The sequence below is a fragment of the Rhinichthys klamathensis genome, unplaced genomic scaffold (genome assembly GCF_029890125.1).
Source record: "Rhinichthys klamathensis goyatoka isolate OS25496 unplaced genomic scaffold, OSU_Roscu_1.1 h1tg000144l_1, whole genome shotgun sequence".
Classification (NCBI taxonomy): Eukaryota; Metazoa; Chordata; class Actinopteri; order Cypriniformes; family Leuciscidae; genus Rhinichthys; species Rhinichthys klamathensis.
In genome coordinates, this window is record NW_026606679.1 from 754,360 (window position 1) to 772,628 (window position 18,269).

Genomic DNA, 18,269 nt, shown 5'->3' on the forward strand with positions numbered 1-18,269 from the left:
ACTGGCACCACCGAAAACATTTTTAGTAGCACTGTTACCAAACATTTGGTAACCGTTTATTATATTTAGATCTGTCAAAAACTTCCATTACAACAGTCAAGGTTGTTGCCGAAACATTGGTTCAATACACTTTTAAGCAAGTGTGGAGTTCAATTATTTTAAAATATAAATTATATATATATATATATGTGTGCACAACACTTTTTTTTTTGTCATTTGTGAACTATATATCTGATATTTTATCATATAAAACCTAAAAATAAAAATGTTGTGATATGTTTTGCTTGAACATTGTTCTCGTGCCATCTTTATTTGAAATAAATGCCATTTGTTTGTATATTTTATCTAATGCAATGACATTCAGACCTTTGAAAGTGTAGCTTTAAGAGTCCAAAAGGTTTAGAATTACATTGATTCATTTAGTTGACACTTTTATCCAAAGCGACAAAATATGCTAGAAATAATTCTGTTGTAATTATATTTTCTCTTCTCTTTTTTTAAATACACCCTGACATAATCACAAGGATGATTATTTGTAGTATGTCTCTTCAGTTAACAGCCTCTGGCAGAGCAAGTTGTGCTCCGTCCACCATGTGATAGCACACAGCCTATGAGCCTCTCACATGAGTGTCACACATCAAACACTTCTCTATTTCCCTCCTTCCCTCTCATAAATTCTGAGGTTTGGAATTTTGTTTATTCATGTGATCCTTGTACACATTTGGAGGATTGTCTCAATTGGAATTTGACAAAAATGCACATTTGAGAAGAAAACTTGCCGCACTGATCAAAACGAAAAGATGCAATAGGGGATGTGAAGTGTTTGTTAGTCCTCAAGGACTGTAAAATTAAATTACACATCTTGAACATCCATAGCAAAACGCATAAGTGTCTGTTTAGTTCTAGATTTTTGTGACTAGGCTACCAACCTGCAACTGAAATACCCAACATTTTTATGATAAACGACATCTGACAAAACAAACATTTTAGTATTTGGATTTCACATGCTTAAAATGTTATATATATATATATATATATATATATATATATATATATATATATATATATATATATATATATGCACAATCTTAAATAAGTTAAAATATGTTAAATGAATGTAAAGAGTGGTGGGAAAAAAACAGGATGTGTGTGTCAGATCTGCATCGTGCGTCAGGTTTTAAAGTGACAGCAGCATTAACCTGCTGTTTGTGATTAATGTTAATCAAAGAACAAATAACAAAGAGAAAATCACACACTGCTCGTCTGAATCACTTTTGTAGCGTTAATAATGATTAATCTATATTCAACTTATAATTTACGCAGTGATACTGTACAGAGTTTGATCATTCCATTTATGTAGCCTATATTTACCTGTTAGACCTACCTGAAAATCTTAAAGCACTGTTTACAAGGTTACATAGGTAAAAAACAACGAAAACAATAACTTGTTTTTGCATTTAAAAAGGCAGACTAAAAATCTGAACTGGCAGACTGGGCCAGAAGAAAAAACCTTAGCATTGAGCCCTGATATATTAGCCCTGTGACATTGATTACAATAGGTTTATGTGAAGATTGTTTGAAGTTCACTTAAATTAAAAGTTGTTATATTTTTTAAAGCCTATTAAATGTTCAAATTGATAGCTTTCAATAATGTTGAATGGCAATAATTAATGGCTAAAATTGAGAAAACAAATCAATGTAATAAGAGACTATATAAGTACTGGTATCGGTTAATTATAGTGCTTAGTAAAAAGATGCCATTAACCCTCTGGGCTTCTTCGGTCAAAAATGACCGAAACAGTATACGTTTTGAAATGTTTAATTTTTTTGCTTCATCGGAGGGGGATGAAACTTGGTGACTTTTGTTGTATTACCTATGTGAACACACAAAAAAATCAAGGAGATGATTCGGATATGTTAAAGGGTCTTAAAAAAAATAGTCACACTTAGCTTCCTTTCGGTCAAAAATGATCGACATATGAAATGAATGGGAAATACGAAAAAATAGGAAAACTCAGAGAAACTTTTGGTGGTACAAACTACAGATCAGCCACTGTGCAGAAAAAAAGTGTACAGCAATGAAGGGGTGACACTCTAAAACATCAAGAGTGCAAATAAGACACCTCCCCCCCCCCCACACACACACCCACGCACACACACACACACACACACAGAAATGAATAGGAAAGACTGTTACAGCAAATGTTGAGAAAATGCTAAATAAAATCAAAAATTAAAATAAAGTACAAAAGATAGGCTACTCTTTCTCGCTCAAATGCACACACACACACCTCATCATGTCTAAAACAACAATATGAATCAAAAAGCCTTTCTATGTATTTGTAGGAAGCCTACAGGCGGTTACGGACATTACACACATTTATACATTTTTACTTATCTAAAAAAAAAAAAAAAAAAAAGTAGTCTTTTAACATATCTAAATATATATCTAAATAAAAAAAAAAGAATAAGAGAGAGAAATCATGTCTAAAACAGCAATAGGAATCAAAAAGCATTTCTATGTATTTACATAGGAAGCTATGGGCAGCCTACAGGCGGTTACGGACATTACACACTTTAAAACATTTTTAAAGCCACTGGATGGCGGTATTCTCACTTGAAATTTTTTTTGCCTGCTGCCAGCATTATATTTTAATGTGCCACGTTGAGTTTTTTGAAAAAAAATTTTTTTATATAATAATAATAAAAAAATACAAAAATTCTAATGGAAAAAATAGCTCGTAAAAATTAAATAAATAATGCAAAGTATCATAAAAATCTTTAAAAATTCGAAATAATAATAAGAAAATATTATTGAACAAAAATATATTTGAATGGTTTTCCTGGGGGGAAAAAAAGTTACATTTTAAGGCTTCGGTCTTTTTTGACCGAAAGGAAGCCAAGTGTAACCCCTAAACAAAGAAGCCCAGAGGGTTAAAGGGTAACTAAACCCTAAAACAACCTTTTTTAGTTAATGATCTGTAAGACTGGGGCTTTATTAATGCTGTTCATTGATTCAAGTAATTTTTTTGACATTTGGGTATAAAATGTTTTAATTCTACAATATATGGTGTAAAAACGTCTGAGTGCTGCCCTCTTCAGGTTGAACGGTGGCTACTGCAGGTGAATTTTCCTATTGGAAGTTGTGGTGCCCTGTGATGTAAGAGGGTACCAGCTAACCATGCCCTTGCCTACAGAGAGAGACCCTTCTCAGGTTAACGCCCCCCCTCCGCTGGCCTCTGCCCACTTATCCAGCATTTTTCAAATATTGCCAGTGGGTGGAGTCAGGCTCTGACCAAGGGTTTAGTTACCCTTTAAATGAATATTTAAAATATACTGTCTTTATGTTGTTTCTACATTATTTTGGAGATTCAATGTAAAAGTATTACAATATTTACTTTACGTAATTTATTTATAAAACAATTGTAAAAAAAAAAAGTGCTGCCAAATTGATTAATCCTGATTAATCGCATCTAACATGAAAGTTTTTGTTTATTATATATTATATATAATATGTATATATATATAATTCGTTGATTTCTTTCATCGATTGACAGTACTAATAAATAAAATAATAATATATATATATATATTAGATGAATAAAGTTAGTTTTATTTAGAGTTTGACCAGGCAGGATATTGAAGAACAAAACCCTGAATGTATCAAACATAACTGAAATAAGTCCAAGTTAAAGCACTAAAATTACATACTAAAAATAATTTAAAAAAACGAAAACTGAAAAATAAATTAAACCCGAAATAGTAATCACAGAAAAATTAATAAAATGACAAAAGCACCTCAAGTTATGAAAACTGGAATAAAAGCTTCTTTCAAAATAGTAATAAAACTGTAATTAGTTCATAAAATAACACCGATCTGCTGTTATGTGCTTCTCAAGTCTGGTATTTACTGGTTTGATTCTTTTGCCAGTGAGTTTTTCAATGAAATGTGAGCTGGAGGTTTAGGATTATTGTTTTTTATAATAATATGAAGCAACTGTGCTATTCAGGCTAATCACTATTTTTCCTTCAAACCTGCTTCATTTTTACTGAAACAGTTTTAAAATCTCATGAAGTGCTGGTGTATGCAATCCGAGACTGAACTGTTGAAAACGTTCCCAGAGGTAAAAGTACATTTGTGTTTTGGGGCTGTAGGACGAGTGGCTTTATTTAGAGGTCTGTGTTGGCCTCAGGTTACACGGCTCAGACTCATGACTAAACTGTGATGCTATTCATTCTAGAGAGTCGCTGAAATGTTTTAGTTGCTCTCTGGGCCCCAAAAGATGCTTCTCTTCGGAATAAGAGAAAACTGCGTTTAGACTTGAATTGATGGATTCAGCATTTTGCCAGCAGTTTCTTGGGTAAGTTACATCAAAACAATACATTACACAATTTTCATCTGAAATTACTCGACAAATGATACTCTGAGGGACGAGGTTCACCTTGAAGACCCCGGAGAACTGCAAATGATGCTGACAGCTTGAGCAAAGGCAAAAACACTCATGTTTTTATATTCATCTTCAGAAATCTCACCTCTATTCTCTTGGTGAGGCAGACGCTGTTTTACACTCATCTCTTGAACTTGAACTTTTTCTTTCCTCATCTTCTAGTTTTGTATTTTGAGGATGGGTGCCACCTTCAAGAGGTTCTGTGTGCGATACTGCTGTTGCTGCTGCTGTGAGGATGATGATGAGGAAGAAAAGAGACCTTTACTTAGGTATTCAGGGGATGTTTGTTTTTAAATCATGCCTGTCTGATAGTTTGAGTTCAGACCAGCTTTCTGTCAAAAAAAAAAAAAAATTTATTATTTTAAATAATAATAATTACAACTACCACTGGTACTATAATTGTTTTTTAACAGAAATATCTTTGCAAATTACTTTGGTTCAAACTGTGTTATATAAGTTTAAACACAAGTTTTCTCTTTAAAATTAGAACAACTAACGTTAATGGTAGGCTACTAACTCTTCAACAATATAACATGTTGTGGAAATAGTTTTTCATAAATGTTTAATTCATAACTCACGGTCCAACGTTCTTCTGCTTTCCCTTTGTTCCGAGTCCGACCAACAGTTGCCTGACAGAATGAAGAAAACCGGTTTTGTTGCTAATACAAAATAATACCTAACACACTAACAAATATTCACACTCAAATGTCTTCATATGGCTAAAGTATTTGAACATTGTGCTTGTGTGTGTGTGTGTGTGTGTGTGTTTGTGTGTTTGTTAGTCACGACACATTAGAATATTTTGAACGCGAGGCAAAAAGAAGGCGGGACCAAGAGACCAACCTGTGGAGTGAACCAGGAGACCCTTCCCACTCTGAGAGAGATGACGACCGCACTCTCTACAACCTTCTGCAGACCAGAGCCCAAACCCAACGAGGCTCTCATGTAAGACGTGTAGAATTAACTTGCATTTAAATACGAGACGTGACTAATGCTGCGTTCGTGCCAATATTACCGTAAATAAAGCTCCTCGAATCGCTCCCGCGGTACTTCGATGTCATACACCGATCTGTCTGCACAGCGCCGCTTCAAGTCGAACACACCTTGGTCAGGTGGTAGTCGAACAGCGGCCACGTGGTACAAGTCGTAGCTCTCAGAAAATTACAAGTTTACACGTTGTAATTACAAGTTCTACAAGCACGTGAAGGCTTTTTACAGTTAATAATCATTATGGTAATTACAACATGAAGTGAACTCACTTTAAAAACAGATGTGATAGTCTTTTGAAGTGTATGGCTGCATCCAAAATCGCATACTCTCTTGAGAAGGAACTCGTTTTTAATAAGATTAGCCTACTTCACGACCGCTAAAAAAAATATGTTCTATGAATGTGTGTAGTATGAATGTAATCTAGACATACTACATTCGCCATGTTGTCTCAGAAATGAGTCGCCACATGCTTCAATTAGGCCTACTCAACTTTCTTCTTTTTTGTTGTTGTAATGATTTACAAATACAGCCATGTGGTGTGTATCAACATAAAAAAATAAGAACGGTTAAATACAAATTATTTAGTCCCATTATTTGTCGCATTTGGACAATTTTAGAAACATCAAGGTGTTTTTCTTAAACACTACAATATTTTCTTCTATCCCAACTTAGTATGTAGGGGCAACTATGAATTTGCCCCTACATCAACTTAAAAAAAGTTGATAATTAAAGTTGACTTCCGAAGCTTAAGCGACCTTGAGCTTCGGAAAGGCGCTATATAAATAAAACTTCTTCTTCTTCTTCTTCAACTAAAGTAAAATATTTGTAGTTGTCATTTTTGAGTCTTGATGGTTGAGTTCAGTCCTGTCATGTCTTCTGTCCTGTAGGGTTACCGGCGTTTGAGCATCGACATCGAGGCCATGAGAGACATGAGAAGAGAGGTGCAAGATAAATGGAAGATAATCTTAGAGAATCTGGGTAAGAGATTGTGTGAGAAATAATGTTCAAATGATTTGCTAACAGGGACAGTCTGTCACTGAGTGGTTTGGTTGATTCTCTCAGGGTTCATGGCCGAAGCAGAGTCTCTGTTGAATGTGTCTGCCAGCGCCTCATACGACCGCATGAGAAACGCAGCGACCGCCCGCACCCTTCTACAGACCCTGTACACCGAAACATCCTTATTCAACAGCAATGAGCCTCCACCCGAGAGATACCTCTTCATCCTGGTGAGCATGTCACTGAAACTCACTTCAAGTATGAACAATCAATGACAGTCTAAATCAGAATATATTGCTGTAATATATTATATTGCTGTAATATTATGATATATATTAAATATTGCAGCGTGATACTCGTCAATCAATGCAGTATATTTCTATTTAAAGGGAGGTGATTCACGCATAAATTAAGGGGAATATAAATTCTAAAAATATATATAATATAATTCTGAATATAATTTAATTGTTTTGATAAATTTCATTATATATAAACAAAGATAAATATTTAATATTTTAAAAACATTTTAAATTATGTAATATTTAGAATCATCTATGCTAATATCAACTGCACAACTTTCAGAAAGCATAAAGAAATCTAAAAGATGAACAAATCATTTTTATTTCACCCCTTTCCAAGTAAATAAGCATAGGTTACCATCTTTCAATGGCCACTGGATTTTAAAATGATATTGCTGGTAGTTGTCAGCAGTGTTGGGCAAGTTACTTTTAAAAAGTAATTAGTTACAGTTACTAGTTACTACTTCCAAAAAGTAACTAAATTAGTTACTCAGTTACAAATTTTAAAAGTAACTAGTTACTTAAGAAAGTAACTATTGCGTTACTTTCAAGTAAAATTAAATTTTAAATGCTCAAATGTGACCCCACCTCTACCCCTCTTTAACGGAACTTACAATACATGTGCATGTTCAATTATTTATGATAAATCTGAATATTATAATGAAATGGACACTTAATACAATACATTATTAACAGAAACATGAAACATTGTACACACATCAAAAAAAAAAAAATGTTGCTGTGGGACAAAGTGAGACTAGCCTCCAATCAAATGCCATGTAGATATTATGTTTATATAGTGGATCAATGCAAATAACACAATAGATGTTTTGGAACTTTTGATATTTATTGCCCCTCAACAGGCCACAACTGGGCAAAATTAAATTAAGCTTGTTAAGCTCGTCGCCATACCTGTCTCTCGTTGACTGACTGGCTTGCTTGTGTTGTTCATTGTGTGTCCTGTCCTGTCCGACTATGCGTTATGATGGGTCGTTCGCAATTCATGAGCGTTAGCCGTTAGTGATGATGGATCGACTCGTTCGCGAATGAGCTTTTGATGGGTCGTTCGCGATTCGCGAATGAGGCGACTCTAAGAGCCGGCTCTTTTAGGTGAACGTCGGGAGCTGGCTCGCATATCTGAAGAGCCGACTCTATTTTTACAAATTTAGCCTATAGAAATTAAATAATTATGTAAAAAAATATATATATATTATAGTCAAAGTCATTTAAAGAGCCGTTTGTGAGCCAAAAGAGCCGGTGTTCTGACGATTCATGCTACCGGCTCTTTTCAGTGAGCTGAGTCAAAAGTGCCGAATGCCCATCGCTGCTATGCGTGCTTTCGAACACCCGCCCAACTCTACCGCTGATTGGCTTACAATGACATTTTACTCTACCTCAGTCGTCAGCATTTATGCGCTTGTCTCGTGCTCTGCCCACTAACCAAGGAAGAACAGTAAAAAAAGTATTTGCCTCTCGCTCAGAGATCTAGTTGGTCTGATGAAAAAAAAAAACCCAGCTTCATTAGTTATAGTAACGCGCCGCATTTTTTGGCAGTAACGGGAACGGCGTTATTAAGATGAGAAGAGTAATCAATTAGATTACTCGTTACTGGAAAAAGTAATGCCGTTAGTAACGCCGTTATTCCCATCACTGGTTGTCAGAGGGTCTTTGAAAAAGCATTACGTCACATCTGTACACATAAAGAAGAGTCTCAGCGTGATTTACTACAATGCTTTTTTCCCTTAGTTCATCAGAACAAAAGTGGATGTTACTTACTTGTTCAGATGACATTTTCTGGTGAAAATTATTATGTTGGTCATACTTCCAAAAAGTAGAATCTGTGATTCTGAATGCCATTATCCACACCGGCGGGGCGACTGACAGCCGCACATTCTCCTCAAAACATTGGATCCATCCGCGCTGTGCCGTACCGAGGCACAACCCACGTAAAGTTGATAATTCCGCCAATAACTGCAATTGCAGATTTCGAACAGAGATGGCGACAAAAAGGAAAAACTACGGACTGCAGCTTTAACGTTAGTTAATGCATTAACTAACTATGAGCAGCACATTAATTACTGTATTTATTCAAATGTGTTAGACACAACTGTTCAGTGTTAGTTCATGTTAGCTCAGGTCCATTGAATGATATGATCAGATACAACTTTAGATTTTAATAAGGTATTAGTAAATCTTATTAACTTTAATATCAATAAATGCATTAGAAGTATTTTTCATTGTTTGTTCATGTTAACTAATGTAGTTAAGTTAACTAATGTTAATAAATGGAAGCTTATTGTAAAACTAATTTTAACTACAAAAGGTAAAAAAAAAAAAATATTATATTCAAATGTGTGCATGTTTATTATATAATTAACCAATTGCATAATTTAAAATGTCACATAGGAAGGTTATAAAAAAAAAAGAAGCTTTTTTGTAAATTTCTGAAAATGTTTAGCAAATGTTATGTAAATCTTAAGTACCTCCCCGAAACATATTCTCATATTGTGACCTGTCCCCAAAAATGCTGTCTGGGTAGGCAGCATATCACTAGGTTTTGAGACAGCCATGAACATCAATCAAATCTTCTTCCCCACTTTTCATATTTATTAACATTTCGCTCAGGACCGGCTCATTTATCTGGACGCTGCTGAGGATTTTGTGGCCAAGGCTCGTCGCTTCTACCCTCCTAGAGATGACGATGATGAAGAAGAAGAGAACCCCCTTGCGATTAATCTGCCTCTGTTGCTGTCCCGAATGAATCAGCACATCTCTGGAGGAGAGGATGAGGATGATGATGGGGGTGAGATCACCGGACCAGAGGACTGACACTGAGATGATAATCAGTTAGTAGTATTTCTGGAGGTGCATCTCCATTGCAAGAAAGGTTGGGACATTGTGTAAAATGCAATAACATCAAGAATATGGGATTCGGTAATTCTCTTGAACCTTTATTTAACCGACAAAAGTACAAAGAAAAGATTTCCAGTGTTTTCACTGACCAACTTAATTGTTTGTTTTTTGCAAATATAAAAAAATTTTGATGGCTGCAACACACTGCAAAAAAGTTGGGTCATGGTTTACCATTGTGCCAAATTTCATGAGATCATTGTCAAACAATTAATTTAGGTCTTAACGAATTTAGGTCTTTCACCAACTACAAAATATTGTGAAAAGATTCTCAGTCTGTGTAGGGCAAGGCAGGACACCTCTGTTGACTCTGTGACCTTTGACCCCTCAGATGGCATTGCATGAGAAACCATCATGCTACTGTGTTCAATTTAGCCAGATGGGCTCAGGAGTACTTTGGGAAACCGTTGTCACTTAACACAGTCTGCCGCTGCATCAAAAACACAGTGGAAATGTGTGCTGTGTTCAGATGAATCCATGTTTCAGCTTGCTGACAAAAACAGACATCGAGTTCTCAGTCCCAAAGACGAAAGGCACTCTCCAGACTTTCATCAGGTGCAAATTCAAACATCGGTCATAGTGTGGAGATCCATCAGTGCAAAGGGCATGGGTGAGTTGCCATTGATGTGGAGGCGTATATTGGGATTGTACAGAGACATATACTGCCATCAAGATGACATCGTAGACAGTCTACTTCTGCAGTCCAGATCTGTCTCCTATTGAAAAATGTACGGCCCATCATGAAAAGGAGAATCACACAACGACGACCACAGACTGTAGCAAGAAAAATCCGAGATTGGGCAAAAAATCGATTTAAAAAATGCAGCAGTTAGAATCCTTAATTCCAGTTAAAAGGAGATGTGATAAACATGCTTTTTTTCCCCAACCTTTTTATTTTTGGAGTGTGTTGCAGCCATTAAATATATTTACAAAATACTACTAAGTTGGTCAGTCAAGACATTGGAAATCTTCTCTTTGTATTTTTGTCAGTTTAAGTGAATTAGGTTAACGAATCACAGATTCTTGATTTTATTGCATTTTACGAAGTGTCCCAAACTTTCTAAAAATGGCGTTGTAAATGGATTTGGACTGATATCGGCTCGGGGCAAGGTGGTGGATGGGAATGTAGAAGATTAAATGGCACAGGTTTAATCATTAGACAAATGAAGGTTTTCAGAATCTTCAAAATAGCTGAAGAACTCACATCTTGTGTAACTATGAATTATAAGATCAGTAGGAGATTCAGGATTACGGAGGCATGTTTATATTGTAAGTGTATGATGGTGAAGTCAATTTGAATAAATAGAAAAGAACGTTTTTCTCTTGAAATTTGCGTCTGTGTTCTTTACATTAAATGTGGATGTATGAATCATCACTGTTGCAGTGGCTGAAACGAGAGGACACAATAATCCATTCAAGTCCATTCATAACTATGTTTGGAAACCTTAAAACTATAATTTCATACTTATTAAAGGTGCTCTAAGCGATGTCACGCGTTTTTTAGGCCAAACATTTTTTTGTCACATACAGCAAACATCTCACTAACCGCTGGCTGCCTTTCCCCTGAACACACTGTAAAGAAACGCGATCTCTGTAGACAGCCCAGGCTCCACAAACAGCAACAAAAACAAACTGGGCTAACCCGCTCCACGAAACATGACAAACAGTTCCAGCCAATCACCGACAAGAAGGACTTGGGGGCGGGGTTTGGGGGGTTAGTGCGCGAATGAGGAGGGAGGGAGGGTCTAGCAAGCCTCCGTTTTGTTTGACAATACGCTGATTTTCACCTCAGTTTCAGAGAAACAACTGTTTATCTTTCCATAAGATAACATAATTCTGCCATAGCAGCACAAACTTCATCACATCGCAACATAATCACTTGTATTTTATGCATTTTACACACTTTATTCCTTTATCATTCATGGTATTTATTTAGCAGTTGTGTTGATTGTCTTTTTTTTGTTAATAAAATACATTTTATTACACTTGTGTATTCCTTGTGCTGGTAATACAATAATAAGAGGCTGTACAAGTAATCTGACACCTCACAAATCCTTCAGATGACCAAGACCCTTTAATGTACATAATTTGTATTTGTTCAATAATTTTGTTCTCTAATGTCATGGTGAAATTCCTGGCTGGTGCCTCCAATCAGAGTCATTAAATAACCTCATGCACACCTTAGATGTCATGTGACCACAACAAAACATATGGTGCCACATGTGAAAAAACCTACATAACTGGTGCCTTGTGTGAGGTTAAGATAAACTGCCACACATGCGTGCAAGTGGACAATTTTTGAATTAACAAATGATTCAATCGTATTGTAAAACTGTTAAGATTATATATCGTTACAAATAGTAAACCGAAAAAGAAACATTTATTTGGCTTATTGTTTCACCAACAACTGGCTGATAGTGAAACTATATTGTTACTTTGTTTGCAACTTTTCTGCGAACAAGAGAAAACCTTAACATTTCAACTTGAAAATAAAAGATGCACGTAGATTGCTTAATTGGTGAATCCAGAGAGAAAAATACCCCACTATGCTGGAAATAATTTAGGATTATTAAAAAATAATCGAATACATTTGTGCAGTTGAACACTATTCATGTTCTAGCTCTAAAAATGGGATGTTAATTAATTAATTTTTGATAGTTTAGTTCTCTAAAATGAATTTGATTGGTCAACCGTAACGACACCCTGTTGCTTTAGTGGTTGGCAAAGCAGAAAAATACACAATAATATCAACAAATAACATGATTAAAAGAAACAGTAACCTTTTTATTGAACATTTTTATTGAGGTCCCAAAAACCATCATCAACAATATTATGTAAACAATATTAATTAGGAAAATAATAAAAAACAACAGCTCAAATTTCCACAGCCCCCAGGGTTGAGCGGACAGTACGAGGGAGTGGATTCAAGCTAAGACGAGATATCATGTGCAATCAGGAATGTAGACATGGTGTGCGGCGCTCTGAGGACTGGAGTCTGCTGAGGGCTACTGCTGGACCTGCCAACATCAGACAAACAACACTTAACAAGAGACACAACTGGACGGCAAATCTGCATGATGTCTATTTTAATGGACATGCTTATGATGACTAAAATTCATGAAGTGTCTAAAATATTGATATGGAGCTCGTATAGGTTTTCTGTACTTAATGTCACTGTCTATCATTTATGTATAAGGTTAGACGTGGCACAGAGCTAAATCTAGGCATTGCACAATATATGTCGATGGTTTAATGGGGGAAAAAGACTAGCTCCTGTGCTTTCACAGTGGATAAGTGGCATGACCTTATGTTTTACTTTGAAAACACGACCTAATTCATAACTTGTCAAGTTTGTTTTTCCATGATCGATTTAGAAAGTGAATGATTTCTGGGAAAACTTTAGTGGTTACTCTTTTGCAGACTTAATATGTAACTGAGTGTATGGCTGACTGAATAGAGAAATAATAGCCTTGTATGGATTATGGAAGTAATTTTTTTAATTAACTTAACTATTTTTTTGTACTAATTTTTTTCATTTAATTGTATCTTTATTTAATTGTATTCGTCTACGATCTTAGTTATATATTGGCCCGATAAATCTAAATCAAATTTTATATAATTGAGAGCCTGATTCAAAAAAACAAAACTCACCAATAATTCCATGTCGTAAGCACACAATAACAATGATCTGATTATAATTTTATGTAGCCTATATGACAGACTTACGCTGCACATGTTGCACTGAACTGCATTTTCTTTTTTCAAGTGATTTCAATCATATTTCGAGCAATTCAAAACCATCATGGCAAACAGTGCATATCTGAAGTGTCTCAGCTCAAGGAACTAAGTAGCGGTCAACTATTACATGAAATGGCATTACTTATTAAATGCATATATAAATAAATTAAAAGACATATTTATTTATTTATATTATTATATATATATAATAAATAAATTACACGCATATTTATATATATATATATATATAATTTGTATACATAAAATAGTGTGTGTATGTGTATATATATATATATATGTGTGTGTGTGTGTGTGTGTGTGTGTGTGTGTGTGTATAGAGTGGTCTAATAATATATATACATATATATAGAGTGGTCAGCAGGGGATCAAATAATTATTTCCCCCACTGTATATAAATGGCTTGCTAATAAGTACAGTTTTTTTTAAATACTAATATAGGCTATAAAAACATATAGCATAAATCATAGCAGTACAGGTAGGTGTTGACATACCTTCTGAGACTGTGTGTCTGGTCCTCTGCTGGCCAAACGGCTGAGAATGTTTCTTTCAGACATCTGCAGCCTCACGGCAACAGGCGGGATCCTGGCGATGGTCGCCGGGAGACGGGTGACATCTGCTTTCATGTCACTTAGCAACTCCTCCAGCTGTTTTAGTACTGTCAGAAACAAATGCAAAGAGGTAGTGAGTGTCTGTAACGCATCACACTCTGGAATTAAATTAAAATAGCATGAGCTCACATGAAGTACCTTTATGTAGGACGGCGTTGGCAGGTTTGTTTCCGGACATGGATTCCTTGCTCAGGTGCTGGTGGGACTCGGCCAGACACTCCACTTCACTGAAGCGTGTGTTGAGAGCCATGGAGGGGTGAGAGGGGTCTTCAGTCATGTTGAGATATGCAGCTCTGCGCAGCTGTTCTTCAATCACCAGAGCCTGCTCAAGCAACTACACGAGACATCGGAAAATTGTTACTAAGGCTACGTTCACATGGTCAGTCCAAATCAGATTATTTGTGTATCCCATTATGGAATCTGATCTAAAATGGTTTCATTTTCCGGAATATCTGCATTGGTTTCTATGGCAATGATGTTGCGTTGGTAGGTATACATCAACAACAACTTCAACACTGAGGGGTTTGCAATACATATGTTGTCTTATTTATAACATGACAATGTTTTACTGGAACCGTATGAGGCTTGTATGCGTGGATTTATTAATCTCCGCTGGTTTCAAATCATGTCTCCGTTTAATTGTCATTTTCTGCTCATCCAGCACTTTGCAACAACACAGCATTGTTTCGGCAGTGACTTTCAGCATGTTCCCTATAACAACGTCAGACGTTTATGTTTTACATGGCGTGAGAAAGTCCCAAACCAAGCGAAATCTAATCAGAGCAGTCGGACCGAAACGGATTTCCAGAAAAGTTTAAACCCATATATGAATGTAGCTCGAAACGGATTCCATGTAACATTTTGACGTTCACACTTGCTAAATTGATTGGATTTCAATCAGATATGCACAAAAATCAGATTTGGACTGACAGTCTGGACGAGGCTTATAGGTGCGTTCACGCCATGTCAGAATGGCTTTAGTTACGCGACTCTGACTTGTAAAAAGTGTCCACGTCCTCATAGAACTTGTCATTATAACTTGTAAATTCTGAATTTTCGGAGTGCTCCGACCGATGCAGATTCATTTAGACACAGGCATTTAGGCAGATTCATAGAAATGCATAATTCCGAGTCCGAAGATCTGAACAGAATATCACAGGTAGTCATCTCGTAATTACAACATGCTGTGAACACAGCATATCTCGTATATCTTGACTTGTATGCAACAAGAACAAAAGGATTGATTCCTTTCATTATACCTTGAATCTCCTAGCCAAAAACTTGTTCTTGATCTCCAGGAAGTTTCCTCTGTTGATCTCACCCTTGAAGGGTTCATTGAGAATGGCGAATCTGACGTCATTCTGAATATCTTGCCAACGAGCATAACCATGTCTGAGACGGTGAGTTAAGGTAGATTTCATATTCAGCGTTTCATTGAACACATGTAAAAAACACTGACACGTGTGCACATACACTGAAAGCAGCTGGGGTTTTTTAAGGATACTGTATGATGCCAGCAAGTAGCCAGTAGTCATGGCGACGATGCCAGATCTCATTGGTCTTCTTGGTGACGGTAGCGGCTCGCTCTTCATTCTGCCACAGTGAGTGTAATTCTGTGAGAAAGAAAGAGAATTAGTTCTAATGCACAAATTTAGGCAATTTTCGCAAAAGCTGAGAATTATGACCAATTTAATTCTGCATTTTTTAAGCTATATATATATATATATATATATATATATATATATATATATATATATTGCTTAAAAAATGCAGAATTAAATTGGTCATAATTCTGAGCTTTTGCAAAAAAATATATATATATATATTAGGACTGCCAGTTAAACGCGTTATTAACGGCGTTAACGCAAACCCATTTTAACGGCGTTAATTTTTTTTATTTCTTTCACCCTTTTACTGATGGACAGTGTTACATTGTGTGAGAGATTATTTGCTCCAAGTGAGAATGTTAGTGTGAAATTGAACACAGTATATGCAAATGTTGTTTTCAATAAAAAAACATTTGCGCAAAGCAAGCCGATAAGAGCATTAAAATGAGAGAAAAAAAATAATGGGACAAAAACAAAATCAAGAGACATTTAGAATAGATAAAAATGTGCGATTAGTTGTGATTAATCGCGAGTTAACTATGACATTAATCCGAATAATCGCGATTAAATATTTTAATCGTTTGACAGCACTAGTATATATATATAAAATACAAACATTTGTGCTTCAAGAGACAAAGCAACAAAACATAAAATGTACTAAAAAATATACTGATTGATAAAACAATTTTTTTGTAGATACTGAAATTCAGTTCAAACAGTGTATTTTTTATTTTTAAACAATTTTTTAAAAAAATATTCCATTACAGATATATTATGCATTTTTTTTTATAATATATATATATAAAATAACCCCAAAGCAAAAGTAAGAAGTCTTCACAGCTAGTCACGGTCCCACGTTTTTGGGGATCAAAATGGCTTATAGCTTAAAGTAGTACAAAACCTGAGAATAATTTCTGAAACAAACACTCTCAACAGGAGATCTTACCGGTAAACCCTCCATCTGCAATGTTGAACATGAACCGTGTTTTGGCTTTCTTCCTCTCTTCAGCGCCTGCTGCTGCTGCTGCTGCTGCTGCTGCGCTGTCTTTGGCACTTTCTCCGTTCTGTAGTTTTCCCGCTTCCTCCGTCTTACCAGATTCCTTCTCATCCTTCTGACCTGGAGCGAAACGAACGACACAAGTTAGTAAAGCGGGAGGGGGAAAAATCCATAAACTACATGTCAAATCCAATCAGGTGGTACAGACCTTTCTTCTCATCTGTAACAGGGGTAGTGTCCATCTTCTCAGGTTCATCATCCTTCTTTTCTCCTGAAAGGACGTATGAACAGAAATTAGCCACTGTATGTTTGGATTTTAAGATTTTTGATCCGGTTCAACCTTGAGATTCCACATTATTAAAGTTGAATGGCTTGTGAATGCCATTTCGGTTCACCTTTGTCTGAAGTTTCCTTCTCAGCCTCAGATCCTTTGGGCTTGGTGTCTTCGGTCTTCTCATCAGCTTCTCCAGACTTCCCTTTCTCCTCTTCTTTCTCAACTTGATTTCCATCAGCCTTATCTGCCTCTGAAGAAGATTCAGACGTCTTTTCCTTCTCCTCTGTGTCTTTTACTTTCTCTTCAGGAGCAGAGGAAGCTTCATCTTCATCCGGAATGGCAATGACCTTTTGATGAAGAAATAGATATCACCTCATTAATAACCAAAATCAACTAAAGTCACATGGTTAAAACACTGAAAATTAAGCAGAGATCCAGCGAGTTTGTTGCATAAGCTGACACTCACTTCATTGTCTTTATTTTCACTGGCCTCCTTCTCACCGTCTCCATTGTTCACCTTTTCTTTTTCAGCATCTTTTACACCATCTTCTGCTTTGGAAACACCATCTGTGTACAACAAACACATAAAAAGGTTTAATATTTGGACTGTAATATTTGCAGCAATAGCTCACAAAAAGAATACATTTTAATGCTGTGTCAGCAGCTGAGGCTATTTTCATGGCAAGAGCTGTTGTACATTTTCTACCAGTTAATAAGATGATGTAGAAATACAATAAAATAAAACCAAACAATAGAAAAATACAATAAATTAAATTTACACAAAGTTTTACATATGATAAAAACTCTAAGGACTTGTTCAGTAATATCCTTCCATTTTTTTAGGGTGGGACTTGCTTTTTGGGAATTAATTGGATGGTTAAATGGTTGTGGTTTGCTATTGGTCGATCTCTTGTGAGAAAAATAAAGAACACGCATAAAGTTGGAACTTCACCTTTCAGCAGAAACACATGCGTCAGTCTCGTCTAGAATATACTAAACACTTGACAAAATCTTGTTTTGAAAGGGAATGAATGTCTGCTGGAGATTTTAAGGATAAATTTCTCACAAACGGGAAGTAGATGAGCGAGCTGAGGCATGCAGTACCTGGAGCAGGAGTGTTCGGCTGAGTGTCCGCTGGAGTGCCAGTAGAGGGCGTTTTGCTGGGGGAGTCGGGCTGGCTGCCGGCGGTGGACACGGTTTTATTCTCGTTCAACTCCATCATCCAGGGCATGGACCACTGACCGTTTACATGCTCGAACTCTTGCACCTGAAAACAGGCGTTATCCAAATGCCCACAATTAGACAACTGCAAAAATTTGATTTTGCTTTCACGCATCTTGGAATTTTTTTCATATGAACTGTTTATGTAAACTCGCTGGTA

At 36.0% G+C, this 18,269-nt stretch overlaps 2 protein-coding genes across 3 annotated transcripts in view; one reads left to right on the plus strand and one right to left on the minus strand.

Annotated features, from left to right (window-relative positions):
- The first annotated feature begins 4,184 nt into the window (after positions 1-4,184).
- Positions 4,185-9,747, plus strand: mreg (melanoregulin). The gene is made up of 6 exons (XM_056257786.1): positions 4,185-4,361; positions 4,611-4,717; positions 5,231-5,393; positions 6,326-6,416; positions 6,501-6,664; positions 9,359-9,747. The coding sequence occupies exons 2-6, from the start codon at positions 4,626-4,628 to the stop codon at positions 9,560-9,562; spliced, it is 714 nt and encodes a 237-aa protein (XP_056113761.1). The 5' UTR covers positions 4,185-4,361; positions 4,611-4,625; the 3' UTR covers positions 9,563-9,747.
- Positions 9,748-12,406: 2,659 nt separating this feature from the next.
- Positions 12,407-18,269, minus strand: part of chd4a (chromodomain helicase DNA binding protein 4a) — a 30,211-nt gene continuing 24,348 nt past the window's right edge. For both annotated transcript variants that reach the window (XM_056257781.1, XM_056257780.1), the window contains exons 32-41: positions 17,993-18,155; positions 17,355-17,455; positions 17,010-17,235; positions 16,823-16,885; positions 16,564-16,734; positions 15,515-15,623; positions 15,270-15,402; positions 14,149-14,344; positions 13,894-14,057; positions 12,407-12,660 (exon numbers count right to left, since the gene is read on the minus strand). In XM_056257781.1, the coding sequence (XP_056113756.1) occupies positions 12,649-12,660; positions 13,894-14,057; positions 14,149-14,344; positions 15,270-15,402; positions 15,515-15,623; positions 16,564-16,734; positions 16,823-16,885; positions 17,010-17,235; positions 17,355-17,455; positions 17,993-18,155 (1,338 nt within the window). In that variant the 3' untranslated portion in view covers positions 12,407-12,648. The remainder of the gene's footprint in view (positions 12,661-13,893; positions 14,058-14,148; positions 14,345-15,269; positions 15,403-15,514; positions 15,624-16,563; positions 16,735-16,822; positions 16,886-17,009; positions 17,236-17,354; positions 17,456-17,992; positions 18,156-18,269) is intronic.